Raw genomic sequence first — 16,984 nt, 5'->3', positions numbered from 1 at the left:
AACACAAGCCAAACACTGGACTGTACGTACTGTTTTCCTCGTCAAACAACTTCTCCATATAGTTTTTGGAAGCAGTGAGTTTTTTAAGGTTTTTAAGATGTAGGAATCCAGTAGGGAGAGTGGAGAGCCTGTTGCTGGATACATCAACCTCAAGTAACCTGTGAGTACAGAACAAACTGTCAGGCACCAGTAAAACACTAGCAAAGCCTCTTGTTGCCACAGACATCTGTTTTACCAGGACAGCTTCAGTTCTGAATGTAAGCAGCTGAAGTGTGCCTCACAAGGCAAAGCATAAAACCCTCATTAGAAAATTAACCCTTCCAGGGAGCAGGGAGAGGTGCTCTGGATAGACAGCAGATCAAATAATTGGTATCAGCCAGTAAATGTCACTCTGAGCCAGCTTAGAGCCAGAGAAAACCAGAGGCAACACAGGAATAAAAGTCCCCACAACTGTCCTGACAACAAACTTGGAAACCCTGAGAATGCAGAGGGGCAAATGCTAAGCTAAACCTTGCAGCAGCCAGAAAACAGATCCAGAAGCTCCTGCAATACACTCTCCCCTTGCACAGTCTCTCTCAAGCCCAGTTTGAGGCTGCTCTCCCTGCAGGCTCAGCTTTGTGGGGAGCACACACCTTGTACAAATGATCTCATCAGAGGACTGCACGCTGGGTAACTCTGTCAGCTGGTTGTCAGCCAGGCTGAGCTTCCTCAGGTTGATCAGCCCCCACGGGATCACAGAGGGGAGGGACACCAGGCAGTTGGCAGAGAGATCAAGCTCAGTTATCTGGCAGGAGATATCGATCAGCCAGTCTAGATCCACCCAGGGCAGTTTGAGGTTTGACCAGTTCACACACAAAGCCTGCATGTGTCAGAGAGAGAAGAGAAAACCACATTAGTGAAATCCCAGTTGGTCTCAGCCTGTGCTACACCACTGGGAATCTGGCAGAGCAGAGCACAGGCCATAAACATTTTGTTCACTTTCCAACCTGCTTCTAGGAATTAAACTGACTCAGAGATGAAATCATGCCTGGATATCAGCAGCCCCTGCTGTATCTGCTCCATGATTTCACTCCAAAGACCATGAGCAATCTCAAGCAGGGGACCTGGACCTCTTCACCAGTCCATACTCTTCAGGGTCCAGCTTGGACAGAAGAAAGTGTGAACACATAATGGTCATCAATGCAAGGAAACAACCTAAGGCTTCATTTTCAAGATCACCTCATTGCATTCCAATCCTTGTCCTGAAATGCACATTTTAAAAATTATATTCCCAAAATGTTTTCATAAACTTGTTGGTTTTGACACAACTCATCCCAAAACCAGCCTCAATTGAATGATTGTTAATTCTCCACCAGGAGGCAGCAAGAACCAGGAGGCAGCAAGAATTTGCTTTCTTTTCCAATGCCCAGTATTTAGATCTTTGGACTTTTAACCCCAAATTCAGAATTAAAAGGAATGTGTTTGGGAAAAGGAGAGAAAGAAAAGGGAAACAAAAGCCAGACTCAGGACTGGTCATGTAGATCAGACAGTTCAAATGTTCTGGAGAATGGAACAAAAGGTCAGTTCAAACAGATGCACTTTTTAGATATTGACAGTAGTTGTACTTAGTGTAGACACTCTGCTTTTCAAACCTTCACTCGTGATGCCTCAGGACAGCCCTGCCAATATGAATGGAAATATTATGCCCATTGTGCCACTGGGGAAACCAAGGCAGAGAGCTCCAGCTGTTTGTTCAAAGCTACATCCACTGCCATGCCACAAGGCACCTCTGTAAAACACAGCAAGCCAGCAGCAACAAGAAATCAAATTAAGCAGAGTCTCCACTGCTACTGCAAAGTGCACAGCACCCAGTGGGGGCTGCACTGCAAAGCTTTCACTCTCACACCACACATACCCTGCTTTACTGCCAGATTTCCCATTCTGCATATTTAACAGCTTCCTGCTTAGAAACTCTGGTTTTAAATTCAGTATGCAGATTTCTGAACTTTTCTCTCACCTGTAACACGTACCACAAATCCCTTGGCTTAGGAAAAAAGTACTTGTCCTTGAGTACACCAAACAGTGCAGTAACAATACAACCTTACAGCCTTCTTTTAGGGGCTGCAAGCAGGACCTTGTGTCTGTGCTGCTCCTCTTTGCAGGCTGATAAACCATCCTTATTTTGCATTTCATTTGCTGCGTATAATTTCCCTCAAAAATGCAGAGGCATGGCCTCAGGGTATTTGATGTGATAAGGAGATACCTGTAGAATGCAGATAATGACTTATGAAACCACAGACAAGATTGTGAAATCCAGTACCTGCTATCAGGGTTGGTGTCCTGTATCCAAGGCAGCTTTTTGAATCCCAGCAATCAGTGCTCTCCTTCCCATCCAGAGACAAGGACTGACAGTATCTCTGCAAACTGGAGGACCAAACAAACCCCCCTATCTGACTTAGACAGTGAACCAAATTCAGCTGGTACCACTACCCTGGTATCAGCTGAGTTACCTTAGGGGTTTGGTTGGCTCAGGACTCTGCAGTGAAAATGTTAATTAAGTGAAAGAAATCTCGACAGCAGTGCCACAAAGAGAGGGGATTTACTCCCCAACTCATACTTCATGATCTGCACTGTTGTCCCAGAAAAGCTGTTTCTCTGATGCCAAAGGTCTGTGACGCCAAACTCGCAGGGCTCAGGGCTCAGCCCAGCCCTTCTCAGTTCGGGGCTGGTGGTGAACTCTGTGCTAAACCAGGGACAGAGTTCAGAGGATGTTAGCTCAGGGCTCACTGCTCTTCAGAAGGCCAAAGAAAACCTCTTCAGACTCCCTTCTTCTGCCAAAAGAATAATTTCTCAATACAAGCCCTGAAGACTAAATTGAAATCTACTGCAGCAATGTCAGGGGATGCACTGAGGCAAAGGACTGGAAATTGTGCAGGAGCAAGAAACCCCGCTGCTCTTGGGCAAAGGATCAACTATAAATATGAAAAATATTTACTTAAATCTGAGGCTGTCTGGTAAGGTGATTAAGAGAGGCTGTTGTGCATTTCTCCTAAATGACGTGACGCGCTCCAGAACCTCACTCCTGACGGAGATGGGATAATCTGAGGACAGGGATCTGCTCCCTCCATCAACAACTCTGCTCTGAATCTTGTGTGGGACTGCTGCAGGGCTCTGTGCTGCTGGTGATGTAAGTGAGATTACCAGGATAAAGAAATGAGAGGAGGATCCCACACACACACATACGTTTGTATGCTTGAATATAAAACTATTGGTAAAATATTTCCTAGGGGAAAACACAGCAGACAAAGCTGTTCTCTGGCCTGTAATGGAAAAATTAAACATATCTCACACTGCACACAATGGAAAGTTACATTTATCTCCCTGCTGACTACATCTATTGAAGTTTGGAATCTGTGCCTTGCCACTTCATTGCAAAGGCTCTCTTTGGCATTTGTTACCTGTTCCTGTAAAAATGGACCACTTCCCCTCTTTAGCAAAACTGCGGTTTGCTGTGGGTATAAATTTATGCCAGGAAAGAACACAAAAAGGAGAAACAGATATTAGAAAAATGAGATGTAACTCCTGTTGCCGGAGAAAGGGCAGAGGTGCTGGGTGCAAGGGCTGTCTGGAAGGTGTGGCAGCCAAAAGCAGCTCTCAGGCACATTTTATGCATAGCTCTGCATTCACTGCTGTGAAATCGATTGGAGCTCAAGTGTTTCCTCTCAGAGATAACACAGAAGGACAAACCCTTCTGAAGTTTGGGCTCACTCTGAAATGATCAGTGCTTGGTTTGCCCTCCCCGGCCAAGGGGAGAACTTTGTGACATGCAGCTGGCTGCCACACACGTCCCAGTCCCCACATAGCCCAGTTTTGCTTCCTCCCAGGGCAAAATCCACCTCAGGATGAACCCTCTGAGACAAGAAGAAAGCACAGAGGCAGTTTGTCTGCAGCTGCCACAGAGCTGTGTTTTAAAATGTTATCAGGGTGTGTGAGTGTCACTTCCCAAAGATCTGAGCTCTGCAGACAAACTAGGACAGATCCTCCCGAATCCGTCCCAGTCTGCCAAAATAAATTCAAAGAGAAAGCATCAAATAAGCAAACATATTAAAAATAAACAGCTACTAGGAGAATCAAGGTCAAGATTCTGTGGTTTTTCTCTGCTTTTTTTCTTTTTCTTTCTTTTTAAACCAGGCCCTTCTGGCAATTAGCTGATGTCTGAAGACTGCTCTCTTCTTTGCTCAGGGTGTGACAACAGCAAAGCTGAGTCATTTTTACAGCAGCTAAGTTAAATATTGCCAGCAAATTCACATAGAAAACAGACCTCTTCCCTGTGATTCAAACATTTATTCCAAGCTTATTCAAGCTGAATTATCCAGACAGATTTCTTTTTTCCTTCTTAAAGACATTTCATCAACTCTTATCCACATCTAGAATTCAGATTCCTTTTGATTATCTGTCAACAAAATTAAGAGTAGCACAAAGAGGGCTCTAAATCTACTGATGGAACCTAAAGGAGTCAAGCTCACTTATGTGGTCTAACATTCAGGGTATCAACAGGAAAACAGTGAGAGGATTCTGGCAGAAAAACAGAGAATGGAGAAGTTTGTAAAGCTACTAAAACCCCTCTCCTTATTGTTACTTAACACCAAAGCAGAACCAAGAGCCTGCAATGCTACAAGCTGAGCAGACAGATACTCAACTGGATGGATGAGGGACATCTTTTCACTGCAAAATTTTTGTGACCTGATGAAAACTGTAAGCATTGAAAGCTCAGGGATCTTATGCTTCTATTCAGTGTGGGTTAAACTACACATTGAGGGGAAAAAATTCAAAATGCCTGGAAATAAACTGCTGGAGAACAGTACAAATAATACAAAATACTGTGTGCTCCCCTGTAAAGTAGTAACAATACCAGTGTGAGACACTTTTTTACTGCTGAGTATCTGAAGTAGGGAAGATACTCAGCAGATCATTGCTTTGCTCATGCTCCTTGTTAACAAAAGCCACCCAAGCCCATTTTACCTGCACTGTCTGGCACAGAAGGGTTCCCACGCTCAGTTCTGTGCCATGCCAACCCTCAGGGATACCACAGAGCTTGTGCCATCACCCTGCAACCAGGGGGCACAACAGGAACCTAAAGGGAGTGATGACCGTGGTGGCATGGAAAGAATTTGTGCTAGAAGCAGCCCAGCTTCTTCTCTGGAAGGCTTTGAGCCCAAAGTTGGTGTTTCCTGCCCCCAGCACACCCTGGCTCACACCATGGTGCTTAAATTGCCCCACAGAAGCTGTTGCTGTGTCTTGTACAGTGATGCCATTCAAAGCCTTGATGTTTCACACCCTGTAATTCAGCACCAAAGCCACTTGCAGGGCTTTCTAAAAGGGCAGCAAACCACAAGGCTCTTTGTTGAGGAGAAGACTCAGCAGCCACATGGCATGTAATGACAATTATCAACTATTAACATGATGCCCCTTCAAAACAACATCTCCTCAGGCAGATAAATGGTTACTTACTGTTTTTGCTGGAGCACTACCTGGTAGTGGGGTTGTCTCAATGAAATACTTCCTCAGAAGGTGTTTGCTTGATTCAGGACTGTCCATCAGGATGTAGGAACAAAAGAAAGCTCCATTCCGCAACAAAAACACGGCTACATCCTCATTCCCTTGGGAGAAAAGCAGATTGTTTGCTCCCTTCACCTCAGGTAAATGAAACAGCAAGGAGCTGAACAGAAATCCTGGGAAATAACCACTTCCGAAAAAAAAACTGTGGGGGTGTGCAAAAAGGAAACTGAACTGTGTAAAGGCTGTTTCCTCCAGTGGCAGGACTCAGTTTGGTCAAACTGAGACAGCAAAGACACTGTGTAAAAAGTGCTGGCCCAGGCTCTTTCTTTTTTCTCTTTTTCCCCATCTTATTAAACTACGCACACAGCTGTGCTTTGAAGTGCAAATTATTCAGCCTAAATCGAGCATGTGTGCCAGAGTGTCCATAACAATAATGCTTTGACTTGCAAGGATTCTGGTTTTTAAGGGTCTTTTCCCTGGGAGTTTATAGAGGAAAGTTCAGCCTCTCAGTATTTACAGCAATCTAACCTCCCAAGGCCCTGACTCCAATTTGGCTGAGTCGACAGATTCAGAGCCAATTTTACTTTAATTCATCCTGCTGGAAATCCAACTCCAGACAAGCCACGGATACCATCCTGTGTGTGAACAGCTCAGGCCATTCTTTGAAGACCTGGCAGGAAAGGGGCAGAAGGTGGAAGCATGCAAACACACACCTGCCTTTATAGCAGCGTAGAGGGGCAGGCGGATGAGGACGGGGAACTCGTTCCTCCTGACTGCACAGCTCTCTGGGTCAGCACTGTAGGCACGGATCAGGAGCTTGACAATGTCCAAATGGCCCTGCTGGCAGGCTATGGCCAGCATCCAGTTCAGGAGCTGCTGGCAAGTATTAGGACCTACCAAAAAACGTACAAAATGTGATTTAGTTGGGTGCCGCTGGGCTGTGATGCGTGAGGAATGCCCACAAATAATGCCTCTGCAAAGGGGTTTGGGAAAGGGCGAAGCTCCTGAGGACAGAAGGAACAGGTTACATTGCAAAAGTGTGTCAGAGAAGGGTCCTCAGCTGGTCAGGCACAAAGTTTTCAGCTTTGCTTAACAGTTCTTCTTCACCCACCCAGCTAATGGGTGAAATTTTTTGTCTGTCTCTGACTTAAGCATTCACAAGGCAGCAAGAGTTCTGCTAAAACACCAGCAGATAAATAAACATCTGACCCCAAACAGGGATGATCAGGACTGTCTTTGCATCCAGACAGACATTAAATCCAAACACCCAAGACTGGCCACTTCTTCCAAGTTCATGAGAAGGGATACAAAGAATGCGGAAAATCAGGTAAGCTTTAAGGTTACTGGATTAATAAAACAAAAATAAATGCTTCAGACAAGAAAAAAGGAATTGTTTTAGCTTGTTTTTGCTGCAGCCTGAAGTCTCCCACAAAAACTTTCATTTCCCCTTCAAATATTTCATTTCAGGTCAACTCTTTACTATTAATTCATAGTAAAGTCAGACAAATATCATTTAAGGCTAAAAACTAAAACACCATGTTCTGATTTTTGCATGAATTTGCTGATGTTTTAGTCATTCTCAAACTGGGTTTTTTTTTCAGAAATAACGTTTTCCTGTAGAACACCACTCTCCTCTAGTGTGCCCAATTCTGGACAAGTAATCAAATGCCCAGGACAGAATTATTTCTGCTAACAATAAGCAGTCCCCAAATCTCCCCTGATTCCCTGTAATACCTCCATATACTTTACAAATTCACATCCTCTCTGAAACACTTACAAGAACATCCACAAGCCCAAGTTTTACATGTCAAGGCTTTTTTGCAGCTTATCCATGTGGAAATTACATTGCTCTTTGCATTCTTAACAACTCCACTAAACCCCTCACCCTCCTGCTACAAAAAATGGGCTCCACTTAAGCTGTAAGCCACAAGTAGTTCTCCCTGTTCCAGAGAGAATCACTGCAGTGCAACAGCCAAATTGCAAATTTAGGCAATTTATACCTAAGCCCTGTGATTGGTTTCTGTGTAACTTCCCAAGAAAACATTTGGAAGGTTCTGCATAAAAATTTCTGAAAGCTTCTGTTTGTACAGAGCTCCTCCCCTGAACCTCCTGAAGCAAGAGTTGGAGGGAATTTGGTCACTTCTAAACTGAGCTAAGTTTCCAGAAACTACTGAAGTCACTTTTCATTACTCAGTGTATTATATTAATATAATTTAATTTTTCTACTAGTTTACTCAGCTTCCTTTCTGGCTGAAGGAAATATTACATTTAATTGCATCCCCTGAACTGGAACATTTATTTTCATTACCAGCGCTCCAACAGGACACCAAATAAGCAGGTTTCACAACAGGTTATTCCTGTTCTCAGGCCACTGGCAACTATTTAGTCCCAGTGAGGAGCTAGAGATATATTCAGGTTAAATATTGCAGAAGCCAGCTTAGCTCTTGTGTTACTGCAGTGTCTGAGGTCAAGGATTTGCCCCAGATGTTCTGCAGGACCTCTGGACTCCAAATGCATGGAAGGTCCCAGGGAGAAGCAGCTGCCAAGCTCACAGAACACTGAGAGAGCAACAGGGACCCAAACACAGCTCCTGGTCCTGAGCCAGAGTTGTGCCCCCTGCCCCACTGCTGCCATAGGAATCATGTCTGAGTCAAAAAAATGTCTCTGCTCAAAAATAATTACTATAATAAAATTTAAGTAAAATGTAATTATTGTTCTAAAAAAGGAATTCCCCTGAAAGTCAAAACAAAATGTCAAGCAGAGAACAGAGTGGGTGCCAGCTGTGCACCCAAAGTGTCCCTGACCAGTCAGGCCACTCTGCCAGCACCACTGAGACTGCTGGATCAGCAGTGGGATGATGCTGCATCCTGAAAATCCCCTAATCTCACTGTAGGGTCTGGGATGTTACCCAGCTGTGAGGCCTGACAGGAATGAACTGTCTCAATGGCATCTTCCTCCACTTCCAGTCTGCAAACATGGAATATTTTTATGTATGTGTTTCTCTTCCCCAGGGGGAAGTTTCCTTCAAGCACAGCAGAGATCTGATTCTGCACGCACTTTCCCATGACTAAACCCCTCCCTTTCCAAGGAATGCCAAAAAACCCAAATGCCTGCTTGGAGCTGCAGCACACAGCTCCTGAAAAACTCGAGGAGAGGCAGGGTCAGCCCAGGGCTTACCACGCAGGGAATCCAGCAGCTCCTTCACGATGTCCTTGTGCCCAAAATACGCAGCCACCACCGCTGCATTGTCATCGTTGGGCTCTGTTGGTAACACCACCAACGCCTCCTTCAGCAGGTACCTCACTGCCTGCAGATCCCCATATGCTGCTGCAATGCCTAAAAGCTGACACTGGTGAAGGAAACACAGCAGAAGAAACTCTCTGTTAAAGGCAGCAGGCAGAGAAAGAGCATTTCTATATGGGTTTATTTGTGCCCACACCAAGGCATGTCCACTGTCACCATGGTTAATTGGGAATGTCATAAACACTAGTGGCCATTCTAATATTGTTGATAAATTTATTATGTTAATTTGTTGGGGTTTGTATTTTAGTTTTTTGTACGGTTTTTCACATAATTTGTTGGGGTTTGTATTTTGGTTTTTTGTATGGTTTTTCACATTAGTGCCTGAGGCACAGAATGGTGAATATAAACTCATTTTTCATGGACCAACAGAAAAAGCATTTGTACAGCTCAGCTGCAAAATGCAGTATTACCTGTTTTGGAGATGGCCACTGTGACTGGATTTGACATGCAGGGACCCTCCCAAAACACTCATGTCAGCTCTGTGCCAAGAGCAGGCTCAAAAGGAGGGCTCTGAAGGCAGAGCAGTGCAGAAGCTGGCATAGAGTTTGTGATAAAATTCCACACAAAGGCAGCAAAATCTTCCCAGGGGGCCATTAACCACCTTTGCACTGATGGGGGAATACATTTTTTGCTAAGTCTATAAACTGCTTCCTTTTTAAGGGGAAAAATGCATTTCCCTGTTTTGATGACCACAGCAGCAGCACCCCTCCTCACACAGCCTACAGACACTGCTCCCTGTGGTCTGCCTCATCTTCCTGATCTGTGTTTTCAAGGGCAAACTGTGTCCCTGAGCATGTTCCTGCAGAGCCCCAAACAACCAGCCATGTCTGGGATTCACACAACCAAACGGATTTTCTCCACGGAAAAACGACAGAAGACAGCAGCATCTTGAAATTTTGGCATCTTTACCAATAAAATCTGAGAGAGAGCAGTAACCCAACCCAACCTTTTCCACTTGCAGTGCAGTCTCCTCACAGGACAACCTAATCAACTCTTGGGCCTTGCTGGTGTCCCCAGCTTTGTAGGCATCCTGGATGCTTTCTGTCACAGGGGTCTGGGTGACGGAGACGTCGCCACTCGTGGACTGTTTGCCACCCATGTCCACAGTTCCTGCAGGGAAAACAGCAAAGAGAAGTCAGGGAGAAGCACCTGCTCATCAGCCAGGCACAGCTGCAATGTCAGTGAATTGTGCGAATAAAAGGAGTTGGTGATTTTCAGTGGAATTATTTACTGCACACAATAAAAAAAAAAGAGCCTGATAAAAGAAAGTGATAAATGCTAAAGTTCCTCCCAGCAGGGACATGAAACTGAGAGGGACAGAGTTCCCCAATGGCTCCCAGAGGTGGTTTCCAAAGGAAGGTGTGGAAGCTCACACACATGGACACATGAACCCTTCATCTGCCTGGCATACTCCTCCTCCTGCCGAGGAACCAGGGAAGAGATGGAATTATATGGGACTAGCACCTGCAGGAATTCTGACAAAGCCAGGAATCTGAAAGGCAAATCTGGTGTTACTGGCCTTGCTTTAGTCATGCTTCACTCCTGACAACAGCCTGGCAAAATCCCACTGTCCTCCAGCATTTTCAATCAGAATTTTAGGCACCTCTACAAGTGTGAAATAAAATAAATTGGAAATATTTACTCTGGGGGAAAAAAAAAAAAGGTAAAAGGAGATTTAGCAAGATGCCCAGTGTAATCTTACTCAATTCTGGAGAATCTCCTAGACCAGACTTTCTTTTCCTAAATGGTGTTGGGAGCCAGAAGAGCTTTTAAGTGTCAGAGATTAAAAGCTGCAGCCATTAGAGAAGATGCTTTGGTGGGTGGCTAATGAGGCAGGCAGGAAGTCTCATACCCAACCATTCTCCAACTAACAGTACAGGGAAAGCTGCATTAAAGTCACTGAAATAAAAGATGTTTTCAGGTCCACCCCTGAACATCAACCAAGACACAGGACAAAAAGCATTTTCTACTTGAAAACAAAATGTTTTTTCCTGCTAAAACATCATGAATTATTATTGCTTATTTGCATCTGGTTAAATACAGCCCTTAAGCCCACAGTTCTTCCCATGTATTAACAAGGATTTATTTATTTTTTAAATAGACACATATGTCATGCAGGGCCTAGTTTAATGCAGCCTGGAAAGAGAAGTAAATTTGGAGCAATCTATAACTGTCAGTAAATATCTTTGAATAATGCAGCCTGAATCACCAGTAGGTTCTGACTAACACTTCTCATCAATTATTTAAACAAAGCTCAAATCACTCAGACATCGGAGATGGCTCCAGAGGTTGGTGCCATTAAAAGTGTGCCCTCACCAATAACCCTTCCCAGATGATGCAGAACCTGTGAAGGGCAAGGAGCAGAAATGAAGGCCCCATGAAAGTGGGATTATATTACAGCACAATAAACAGCATCTCAGAGTTCACATTAGTGGGTGTAAGTGCTTCCATAATTCTGTAATTTTAGGGAGGACATAGGAAAAAAAATTCTTCCTGCATTCGGTTCACTCTTTTAAAGCAGACCTATAAGGGATCAGTAAGAATATCACATATTATTTAATTTTCATTTCCATGGACACCAAAGACAGGAAAAAAATATTCTTAGGCAAGCACGTTTAAAGGATGATAAAAAGGAGAACTTTAGAGCAACTAAAGAACTTTATTCTCCAGTCAAAACAACTCAGAACTGGACCAAGAAAATTCAAGAAGTACAGCTCCAAGCAAACACTGCAGTTACTGGAACAAGCAGCCTCCCCACTTGGCACCCTGTGATGAAATCCTGAACCTAGAGAGAAGCTCTGGAATTCCCCTTGGAGGAAAAAGTGCCTCACATCGGAGATACAAAACAGCTGGAAAGCTTCTCAGCTTCCTGCCCAAGGAGCCCAGGGCTGAGAGAGCAGAGCAACTTCAATCTGCTTCCTACAAACTGCAGAAAGGAGGGACAAATTTTACTCAGTTCCAGCCTCAATCCTGATTTTGGGGACTGTCACTCAAGGCCCACATCTGCAGGCATTGCAGGTGTAAAAGCAAACCCTTTCTGCCAAAGAATTGAGCAGGACCATCTCTCTTTGATTTTAAATCATGGCCTGGAGGGTGGAGGCACAAGAATCTCATGGTCAGAGATTCATCAGATCCTGGTGTCATGTTCCCCTCGAGCAGAGGTCTCCAGCCACCCTCCCACACAGAACTGGGAACAAAATAAGTTTAAAAGGAGCATTTTCCACCTCTCCTGCTGGAGCTGCCCCACTCCAACCAGAACAAGAAGGGTCACAGGGTTGTAGCTGAGGGAAGGAGGAACTCTGCCTGCTTGACCCTAATCCCAAAACCACTTCTGTGTTTTGCCAAATGACTACTTCACAAAACAACTCAGCCAATGTGTTGGGCTTCCCCTTACATTTTTGGCCCCCTCACAATTTCTGAAGTCCTTTGTGGTGCAATGGCTCAGTCACAACCCCTGGTGCCACCAGCTCTGGAAGAACACGGGCTGGCCATGAGTTGGATGTAGAATTCTGGGATCTCCAGGAATTGGAAGGTCACAGCTGGTTCCATGGAGTTTATTCCCAGAAGAATCTTCAGTATATTCATTTTAGTCCTTAAACTCAATTTCAGACTTGTTGTAGGCAAATTTTTACTGATCAAATCAAAACTGCTCAGTTTTGAATATCTGAACATTCATCAAGTAGAATTCAATAAAAGTTTCCCTGAGTGTAAGAAATCTGGGCAACTCTACTGTTGGAAACCAATCTTTTTATACTAAATATTCTTGGCAGGAAGATAATGCTACCTATCCCTCAAATTTCTTACACCAAAACTTCCTTCTATGATTCCACTCTGCAGGTTAAATTCACCTCCTGCCTTAGGCCTGAGGGAAGAAGCTGCCAAAGGTCCCCAGCAAAAAAACATCCCTTGTGACTATTAAGTGAAAGCCTGAAAAGAGCAAAACTGGTGAGATACACATAAAAAGGTTTGCCCCCAACCAACAGCTGTACACATATTGGTGCTGTCAGATTTTAGTAGAGCTTTCAGAGGTTAAATGAGAAAAGGTTGGCTATCCATTCCCAAATTCCCAAAAAGCACAAATGCCATCCAAGGCAAAGCTAAACACCTCAGCAACAAAATTACCCAGTTCACAGAAGACTTCCTGGTGACTTAATAAAGGATATGTTGGCTTCTGAAATACCAGGGCAAATTAAGAAGCAGCATGTTCTATAAGCTTCATTTATACTCACCAGTGGGGCGAAAAGAAAGGAGGAAAACTAGATTTTACTGACTAAAGACTGTTTTATTTCTACAGGATGCATGACTGACCTACCATCAGCGGTGGCACTTGTGTAGGCTGGGAATAACGTTTTGCCAATACATGCACCAACCATTTTTAGCAGAAATCTGGGCTGAAATCCAAAGAAATTCTGCTCTGCTGTTAACCTCACATGTCTCCTGCTCCTTGCCTGAGCTCTTCATGTCCCTCCTGTCAGAGTCACCTCACTCACACCCAGCCCTGAGCAACGTGACAGGAGAGCAATACTGGAGCTCAGTAACACTGAACCTCTGATTTTGGACTTGATTGTGCAACACGCTGAGCATTTGAGCCCAGATGTAGCAAAGGGCTTTTAATTATTAGGTTTTATGGATTTAGGAACCAGCTTGTGCACATTGCACAAGGGGGTCTCTGTTCCTGCACAATGCACATTCTGTGTGCAAGGGATGATATCCCAGCAGGACTTCTTGGATATTCCTGTACTACCCAAGAAGCTCCAGAAACTTTACACACCCAGTGCCATCTTTTATAGTTACTGCTTTATTACACACAGATCTGGGCAGTTCCTGTGCAGGCATAGGGTCCTCTCAGAGCAGCACCAAAAAGCAGATAAATGAAGCCTATTTGAACTGAGGAACCTGTGGTTTTCTTCTCTAACACCTTTGAACAGCTATGAAAATAAAGCCATGGATTATAGTCCTTAATATGTAGCCTCTGCATCTCTCCATCATATTTGTTTAACCTCTCCATAGATCCACAGCTTCTTTTCTTCTCTTGCTTTCTACTAAAAAAGCTGTAAGCAAATCCAGGGCTGTTTGTGAGGGGAAAAGGGGAGGCATCTGCTGACACTAAAAATGCATCTGTTCCTGACACAACAGCTTGTACAAAAACAACTAACTCTGGAATTATTTCTCTCTTGATTTCAATGATTTATGCTTTGGAAATACCTTTTATGTTTGGCTTTTCCATAACAACCCTTTATAAAAGCTAAGGGCAAGACAAATTTTCTTTTTAAAAATATTCCAATGAAATCAGAGGTTATCAATAAAAAAACAGTGTTATTTTATTACCACTAAAAGGGCACAAGGTATCACTTTTAAAGTGCAACAGACCGCTGGCCCAGCTCAGAGAAACAAAATAAAAATAAGCCTTTTCAGTAATAAAGAGTACCATGAGAATTTTAGGGTCATGTGTAGTTAGACCCTGTCACAGGCCTTATTGTAACAGCAGGTGAAAAAAACCCCTCTAAAATTCCTAAATTGACAGTATGCCAGTGGTAAAAGGGGAGGGTTTGCAGGTCAGTGCTGTGAATCAGCAAACAGCTGCATAACAAAGCAGCACAATGCACAGATGATTATTGTCTTTATAGCCCAAATCACTGCATCTCTGACACATAAACTCACAAGAGTTTGTAAATGCCACATGAGGCCCTTCCATAACCAGCAGATCTTTGGCAACTAAGTAGGATATTTTTATTTAGCAGAGGAATATATAAATGAGACGCTTTAACCCAGGATAAATCAGGAAGCTAACCTCCTCCAAAACCAGAATTACAATAATAATACAACTTGAAAAGTGCCACTGACCTTGTCATAATGTGTGCAGGTATTTCCAGAGCCGGGAGCAAATCAAGCTGATGCTTCAACACAGCATCCCCCCAGCGATGCCCAATTCAGCTGTTAATTCCTGGGACTGATAACCACCCACCTCTGCTCCAGCACCAGCAGCTCCTGCAGTGGCCACTGGATGGAAGGGCTGGCTGGCTGCTCCTTTGTCTGAATTAACTACCACAGCTCAGCCTTGACAGATATTTTCATCTCCCTGTCCCATTACAGCGAAATCCAAGCCTCTGGTGCAGAGGATGTGGGGATGGGGGTGGGCAGGGAGGCTGAGCTCAGACATTAATTCCTCAACAGCACCAGATGGCTGCAGCTAACCCTCACCAGCTTAATCTCTTGCCATTTTGACTTCTGAGCACTGCACAGCTGAAAAACGGGACAGGGATGAGGTTGAGGATGTGCAGAATATTTAAAGTCAGCGCCTCCAAACACTCCGAAACTCACCGGTGTCACTGAACATTTTCCAGTACTACTCCACAAAAGCTCTGCCCAGCTGGTTTGTAAAATTAATGGAAAGCCATGTTATTTCTGAGTCTCTGCAACAGACTCATGCATCCTGTGCTGCTTTGGAAAACTTCAGGCTAACAAACTGAGCAGCAGCCAACAGGAAGCCTCCAGTGATTTCAAAGGATGATGGATCTGCCCTACATTGCACTTTCTTATTAGATGGGTAAGAAAAATTTTTCAGTCCTCTGGAAATTTTTGAGATACTGAAAAATCCCATCCCAAAAAAAAAGAGAAAACCCTGGGTTCTTCAATAAAAAATAAATAAATTTTTCAGTCAGCCATAGTGGGTAAAAATGCTATATGAAGCAAAGGTATCTTTTGTGTTCCTTCTCTAATTAGCTGACACTTCAACGTTTCCTTTTAAAAAAAAAAAAAAAAAGTTAAAAGATTTTGTTCATTCATTTCTTAGAAGGTAAAGCCACAGACCAAGGTGCACCCCCCCACCTGCCCACATTGCCAGAAGCTGCCTCAAAACCATCCTGCAGCAAGAAGTCAGTGATCTGCTTTTCCTTTTCTCAGATTTAGGTGAAATACATATGGCTCAACTAATTCTGTTTTAAAATGTTCCTGTCAGGATTCAGAAGTGGCCAGAACTACCAATAAATCCCCCTGTGACAAGACACTGAGAACAAGGTGGTTTATCTGGGAAGTTCCAAATTCCCACTGGAGAGCCTGTGCCAGAAGTGGGTCATGGCCCCTCTGACCCTAATTAATATTTCCCACAATAAGTGGGATGTGCCAGCTTCTCAGGACAGTGGGAGCCCTCCACACACTTTTTTCTGCCTATTTCCTGTGGTTCCATTTCCCCCAAACATCCATTATTTCAGCTAATTAAAGGAGTGGCTCTGCACTAAGCTCTGCACTGAGCTCTGCCTGCCAAAGGCACTGGAAAAGATGATGTGTTGAGCAAAAAAGCCACCCACATCTAAAACAGAGCTCACAATCAATGCTCACTGCCCCAAAAGGAGACTTAAAACCCCAAAAGAAACCAATATGAAACACAAAGGAATGCTTCAAAGGCAAAAATCCAGCACTGAAGGGATCTTTTTCACTATTACTGCAGATTGTGGAAGTATTTTGAAGTTGTTTACATGCCAGCACCACACACACATTGTGCTGATCTGCACTGAACATTTCCCAGCAAGCAACCAGGGCACGCTGACAATTTTAGATATAGTTGTGTGAAGTGAACAATTATCACCAGAATCATTGGAAATTTTCTATTTAGAACACTTTTAACCTGCAAGGAAAAAAAGCATTTGCTAATGCAAGCCTGAAAGGAAAATATTAAGTCCCGGGTGGAAAAATGCTCTGGATTCCTGCCTTTTCTCTGGGCTCCAGGACAGAGTTATGAGAAACAGACGCCTCCAAAGGCTTTAGCTCCACACTTACACAATCATTTCTTCATCATCCAGGATAATGAGGGAAGGGGGAACAGAAAAGCCTCAAATCCTGGTAACAGCAGTGTCTGGGCAGTGCCAGCACTGCCAGATCTGGGCAGGCTCCTGCACTTGTGTGTGCATCTCCCAAATTCCTGGGACTCTGGGAATTGTTTGTGTTGTCCAAGAAGTTAAAATGGAGCTGAGCTGGTTATTCTTTGCTGAAGTACAAAAGAGGCTGCACAAAGGCATTACAAGGCAACGGGGTCAGAGAGAGCACAAAGAATTACACTGGAATATGAGTGTCAGAACAAAGCCCTCATGGCACTGTGCAAACCAGGCTGGAAAGTGCAGAATAGATCCAGGGTTACTAATGATAG

General features: G+C 44.0%; 1 protein-coding gene across 2 annotated transcripts in view; it reads right to left on the bottom strand.

The window, feature by feature from the left end:
* Window positions 1-16,984, bottom strand: part of LRRK1 (leucine rich repeat kinase 1) — a 74,184-nt gene that overhangs the window by 44,379 nt on the left and 12,821 nt on the right. For both annotated transcript variants that reach the window (XM_041418769.1, XM_041418768.1), the window contains exons 3-8: window positions 9,788-9,951; window positions 8,716-8,887; window positions 6,252-6,431; window positions 5,491-5,639; window positions 633-859; window positions 31-158 (exon numbers count right to left, since the gene is read on the bottom strand). In XM_041418769.1, the coding sequence (XP_041274703.1) occupies window positions 31-158; window positions 633-859; window positions 5,491-5,639; window positions 6,252-6,431; window positions 8,716-8,887; window positions 9,788-9,951 (1,020 nt within the window). The remainder of the gene's footprint in view (window positions 1-30; window positions 159-632; window positions 860-5,490; window positions 5,640-6,251; window positions 6,432-8,715; window positions 8,888-9,787; window positions 9,952-16,984) is intronic.

The sequence above is a fragment of the Onychostruthus taczanowskii genome, unplaced genomic scaffold (genome assembly GCF_017590055.1).
Source record: "Onychostruthus taczanowskii isolate IOZ18803 unplaced genomic scaffold, ASM1759005v1 scaffold6, whole genome shotgun sequence".
Taxonomy (NCBI): Eukaryota; Metazoa; Chordata; class Aves; order Passeriformes; family Passeridae; genus Onychostruthus; species Onychostruthus taczanowskii.
The sequence above is the reverse complement of the archived record's forward strand: the minus strand, read 5'-3'. Positions and strand labels throughout refer to the sequence as shown.